General features: G+C 23.5%; 2 protein-coding genes across 3 annotated transcripts in view; both read left to right on the forward strand.

The window, feature by feature from the left end:
* The window catches only part of LOC102671887 (another transcription unit protein-like), a 3,582-nt gene extending 1,031 nt beyond the window's left edge, over positions 1–2,551 (forward strand). Inside the window, exons 3-7 of the mRNA XM_006614885.2 lie at positions 467–579; positions 660–1,081; positions 1,157–1,747; positions 1,869–2,070; positions 2,309–2,551. Of these exons, the coding sequence (XP_006614948.1) occupies positions 467–579; positions 660–1,081; positions 1,157–1,747; positions 1,869–2,070; positions 2,309–2,475 (1,495 nt within the window). The 3' untranslated portion in view covers positions 2,476–2,551. The remainder of the gene's footprint in view (positions 1–466; positions 580–659; positions 1,082–1,156; positions 1,748–1,868; positions 2,071–2,308) is intronic.
* Positions 2,552–3,765: 1,214 nt separating this feature from the next.
* LOC102672490 (spermine synthase) overlaps positions 3,766–5,956 on the forward strand; it is a 4,824-nt gene continuing 2,633 nt past the window's right edge. The window contains exons 1-4 of one of the 2 annotated variants that reach the window (XM_006614891.2): positions 3,766–4,008; positions 4,567–4,673; positions 4,863–5,155; positions 5,551–5,662. In XM_006614891.2, coding sequence (XP_006614954.1) covers positions 4,874–5,155; positions 5,551–5,662 — 394 coding nt within the window. In that variant the 5' untranslated portion in view covers positions 3,766–4,008; positions 4,567–4,673; positions 4,863–4,873. Of the gene's footprint in view, positions 4,009–4,566; positions 4,674–4,862; positions 5,156–5,550; positions 5,663–5,934 lie in introns of both variants that reach the window. The other variant, XM_006614890.2, reaches the window with a different exon arrangement.

Here is a 5,956-nt window from a genome sequence, read left to right on the forward strand (position 1 = left end):
AATTTCTTACTTTTTACAAATACATATTTATTGTTTAACTTTTCATGTTATTTATTTTTTTGCATTTTTAATATTTTTTTTCTTATTTATTTTTAATATTTTAAATTAATATTTTTAATATTGTCAAAAAAAATATTATATATATCAGATTGAAAGATTTAAGAAAAAAATAAAAAGAAAAGAAAATCAATTAATAATGATTAATAATAAAATTGATGAATAATAAAATTATTAATTATTGTTTAGAGACCATTAAATGTAATGTAATATAATGTTATACAAGTATATTAATGTTATCAATAATGATATCATGAAAATAACAAAGAAAAGAGAAAAATTATCTTAGGATTTTTCCTGATAATTCTGCATATAATATCTTCTTTGATAGCCTTAATTGGTTATTTTTAAATTATAATATTTGCAATTATATATTTATTTTTAATATTAAATTTTAACTTTTTTTTAGAGTAACGAAATCTGATTTTGCAAGGAATGAACCAATAAAATCTGAACAAAAATCAGAAAGTCCAGAAGAAAATAAAGATGATAATGAATCTGAAAAATCCTTGAAGACAGGAGGTTTGTAAATTAAAAATAATAAACAATATCCAGTTTAAAGTATAATTTAAATTTTGTTTCAATGTATATTATTATATTAGGTAGTATAAAATCAAATGATGATGGAGAATCAAGTCCAGTACATAAAGAAAATAATAGTGGTTCTACTTCAGAAGCAGATGATAAAGCAAAAAGAATAAAACCATTAATAGATTCTGATTCAGAAAGTGAACCAAGAGATAAGCAAACTTTAGCACCAACAGCAGATGCTCTTTTCGGAGATGCTAGTGATATCAGTACAGATGATGAAAAAGATAAAGAAGAAGAAAAAAGAGAGAAGAGTTATAGCAAAAGTAGAAGTAGAAGCAGAAGTAGAAGTAGAAGCAGGAGCAGAAGCAGAAGCAGAAGCAGAAGCAGAAGCAGAAGTAAAAGCAGAAGTCGAAGTAGAAGTAGAAGTAGAAGTAGAAGTCAAGGTAGATCTGATAGTGGTGGCGAAGGTCCTAATCAAGCTGTCATTGAAGATGTATGTACAAATATTATAATTATTTTTAAGAAAATTTTTTTAATATTTTTATATATCATAATTTGTTGATTTTAGGATATGGATAAAGAAAAAGAAGAAGAACCAGAACCTCCTCCAGAAACAAGAATTGATGTAGAAATTCCAAAAATCACTACAGATTTAGGTCGTGAAATACATTTTGTAAAACTCCCAAATTTTCTTTCAGTAGAAACACGACCTTTTGATACGGAAACATATGAAGATGAAATAGATGAGGAAGAAACTTTAGATGAAGAAGGTCGAGCAAGATTGAAATTAAAAGTTGAAAATACTCTTCGTTGGAAAGAAACCTTTGATGATCAGGGAAAAGTTATCAAAGAAAGTAATGCTAGATTTGTAAAATGGTCTGATGGCAGCATGTCTCTACATCTAGGTTCTGAAATTTTTGATGTATATAAACAGCCACTTCAAGGAGATCATAATCATCTTTATATTCGACAAGGAACTGGTCTTCAAGGTCAGGCAGTATTTAGAACTAAATTGACATTCCGTCCACATTCTACAGAATCTTTCACTCACAGAAAGATGACAATGTCTTTGGCTGATAGGTCACAAAAAACTTCTGGTATAAAAGTATTATCACAAGTAGGAACTAATCCAGATCAAAATAGATATGAAATGATTAAGGTAAATTGCAATTTTATTTTATTATGAAAATTTCTATATATAATATAATTTCTATATATATTTGTATATATAATTATACTATAGAATTACTTGTATTAATTACTTGTATAATACTATATAGAAAGAAGAAGAAAAATTGCGCATGGCAATGCGAGTTCAAAGTAAAACAAAAAAGAGTACTGCAAGTAGAGGAACTACTGGAAGATCTGTTGGTGGATATGGTGGTGATACTTACCATGATGATGGTTCAGATGATGAAGGAGCTATTTCTCTTGCGGCAATTAAGAATAAATATAAGAAAGGAATAAATATTCCAGTTAAAGGTAAGTTATACTTAATTTATTTAAAATAATATTTAATATTTAACATTTATTTATTAAAATAAGTAATTTTTACTTAAATAATATTTATATATTATATATTTATATATATATATATATAAAAAATATTTATATATTTTCATATTATGTTTTAAATATTTTTTTAAATAACAAATATCAAAATATCAAAGAAAATAATAAATTATAAAATAATCATTTTATTTTTGTTTTATATTCTTAGCATCGAATATATATTCATCAGATGAAGAAGGTTCAGATTTTGAAACTTTAAGACCAAAAAAAAATATTAAAGGAAAGGTTCTAAAAGATTCAGATGAAGAATCAAATTCTGGAAGTGCTTCGGGAAGTGGAAGAGATGATAATCAAGGTGATAATGCCAGTGATTAAATCATTATTTTAGTAAAGTATAAATAAATAAATTAATATTTCTTTTGACATAATAAAATTAATTATATAGATAAAATAATCATCTTTTCTTTACATATAATAAAATCATTTTTTAATTAAAATATTTATTTTATTAGTGTTATAATTTTTAAAAATATTTAAATTTGTTACATACTAAAAAAATTGATAGTCTTTAGGAGTTAGGATTAGTTAGGATTATATATGATAAAATGTGACATTTTATGTTGCTATTAACAAATGACAAATGATTGATGAATTCTATCTAATATGTAAAATATGTATAAAAATATATAGATTCCTTATAATATAAATTTAATTTATAAGATATATAAAATAATAAAATATATCTAATTTAATATATTTTATAATATATATGCGATATATTAGAAAAAAAATTCATATTTATATAAAATGTACATGACATATAAGTATACAAAAATAAACATGTATAAGATGATATATAAAAATATAATGTAAAAATTAAATAGATTTTTTTTAAGATTTTTAATTAATAGGTTAAATAATAACAAAAAGAACAAATAATAGAAGGTAATAGAGATAGAAAAATAAAAATTCGAAAATCAACGTTAGTTCTAAAATGTTACAAATGAAATAATATAGATAAGAATAATATGTACATATGTATATATATAATAGGAGAAAGATAGAAATAGGATAAAAGAATTGATTATTAATGTCATCTTTCGAGTATCAAACATTTTTCAAAAGGAAACTAGAATAATAAAATAAAAAATGAAGATTAATATTATCTTTCGAACATATCTAAAAAGATAATTCTTTAAAAAAATGTTTGGCATTCAAAAAATGACTAATGATTAATTCTTATTCTTATTTCTGTTATTTGTTATTTTCTCTTTATATGTTGCGGCATTCTATGATGACTAATTTTCGAATTTTTATCTTATTTCTATTTTTATATTTTCTATATTATCTCTATCTATATTTGTTTCACATAAGACATTTTAGAGATGGCGCTACATTTTTATCCTCTTATTTGCTTTTTTTGTTTATTAATTGTTTTTAACGTGCTATCACAAAGAAAACAAGACATCAATTAAATATACATTTATCATTTCTTTTTCAAAAGTATAATATATCTTATATATATTTAAGATATTCTGTAATAAAAAGTTTACTCTATTTTTTATATATAATTTTATATTAAAATCATAACATTTAATCATAATTTTTTTTGTCTTAATAATTTTACTGTTTTATTCTGAATTGATAATATTGCATTATTGACTTGAAAATGATATTATATAACTGTTAATTCAAAAAATATGTAATTCAATACATTGAGTAATAAATCTATTCTATATCTAGTTTGTGTTTGCATACTTTGCTCTGAAAAGTGTAACACAAAAATGCATTGAATGGTAGATCTATTCTATACTTAGTTTGTGGTATAACACAGCGATATCACGAGAGTATTTCTATCGTATGAATTACAGCTTTTGTGATTGAAAGTTATTATTGTGAATGTAATTTGTGAGTATGATTTCAGTCTCCCTTAACGGTATTATCTAATCATGTCAATTCTATATATTTATCAGTATATATAAATATATAGAAAATAGCAGATTTTATTTAAAAAATATTATTTTTACGTTTTTATATAAATAAATTATAAAAATAATGAATAGAATAGATTTTATATTATACCTTTGTTTCATTATTATTATGTTTTTTTTTCTAAAATAATTAAATAATTTTTATATTTTCAATAGTTTTTAATTATTTAATTATTAATTTAAACATGATATGATTTATTTCCATTAAATTCTTTTTATATTAAAAAATTTTTGATATAATTTTTAAATTTTAATTTCAATTTCAATAAAACATTATTATTAAATCACAATTTGTATAATTTTCTAACCTTAGAAAGAACCTTAATTAGAATACATTATAAAAAACTTGATTTATTTTTCTATTATTTCATAAAGTTAATTGTTTCTTTACTTATAATTGAACTATTGGTCAAAATGATTCAATCTATTTTCCATTGCGCATATTGTAACATAACCTTAAGACTTTTGTTTCTAGGAGGAATTTAATACTTTTTACAAGTAGTTTTATGTTTATCCAATTCAAGGATTTGTATAAGAATTGTGACTTTCTTAATTTTACTATCATTTTATATTAATATACAGGTATTAATATTTCTTTAATATTTATTATTAATTAAATTTCTTATTAAAATATAAAAATATATATTGTAAAAACTATAAAATATTTCATTCAATGTTTTTTTTTAATTTTTTTCCATACATATAAATTTTATATTAAATTATTTATAATATTAAATAATATTAATTAATAATTATTAAAAATGATTTTAGGTTTATATACAATGGTTGCCCACACTGTACTTCTTGACTTTACAGTACCATCAAATGTAATAGTAGATGTGGAAAAACGTTCCACTCTAAAATTAGCTATTACTAATGTCCTTCAAGAATATTTTGATAGTTTAAAACCATTAACTGAATCAAGCATTGATGGGAGCTTTTTAGTCTTATATACAGGTCCCAGAGGTAGTCTAATTACAGTTCGAGGATATACTGAAGGCTTAATCACTATTAACATTGAATATTATAAGAGAGATGAAGAGGAAGCACTTTTAGATTTTGAGGTACAGTTTTTTATATTAATTTTATAATTGTTTTGCAAATTTCATAATATTTAATTGCCTGTCATGAATATCAAACACAAAATCAGCTTTTGTATCTCTCAAACATGGGGTCATTATAAGGTACATCTTGTGTTACATATAAATTAATTATATAACATAACAATAATTATATTATTAAATATGTTATAAAACTTTTTTTTTCTAATATAAATTCGTGAAATTGCATTCATTAAACCGATTCGTGATTTTTCGTTTGCCGATTTTTTGCCGCTAAACGCTAAAATTGCAAGATAAACGTATTGTAAAAGATCATCGTTCGACGAATAGTATTATAGAAATAAGTAAAAATTTTACTATATGCGAAAGAAACACGCATAACAAAGAGGACCTTGTAGCAGTGGCGATACCTGGAAGCGGACGTTGCGATGGCTCTGAACAGCCAACGCAGTAAGCGCCTGCCACCAGTAAGGCGAGGAACCATATATGACCTCTATCTGACACTATCAGGTAGAAACCACTCCCCAATTAGTTCCTATTAGTTATCTATAGCATCTTAAAAACGTGCGAATCGTTTCCGTTGCACTTTAAAACTCTGATCGATTACTTTTTTTCCGGTCGACGTGTATTTCCTCCGATCCTTCCGGTATTCCTTTTTAGTTTTTCCGCAAAGGGAAAATGATTTGATTGATACGTAAAAAAAAGAGTTGCTACGATTGGTTTAACAAGATAGTTTCTGTTTTTTTTTTATTCATCGGTTCGCTTGTCGCGGCCACCTTTAGTTGGCCAGAGAATTGGAGACAA

This window comes from Apis dorsata, unplaced genomic scaffold (assembly GCF_000469605.1).
Source record: "Apis dorsata unplaced genomic scaffold, Apis dorsata 1.3 scaffold_199, whole genome shotgun sequence".
NCBI lineage: Eukaryota > Metazoa > Arthropoda > Insecta > Hymenoptera > Apidae > Apis > Apis dorsata.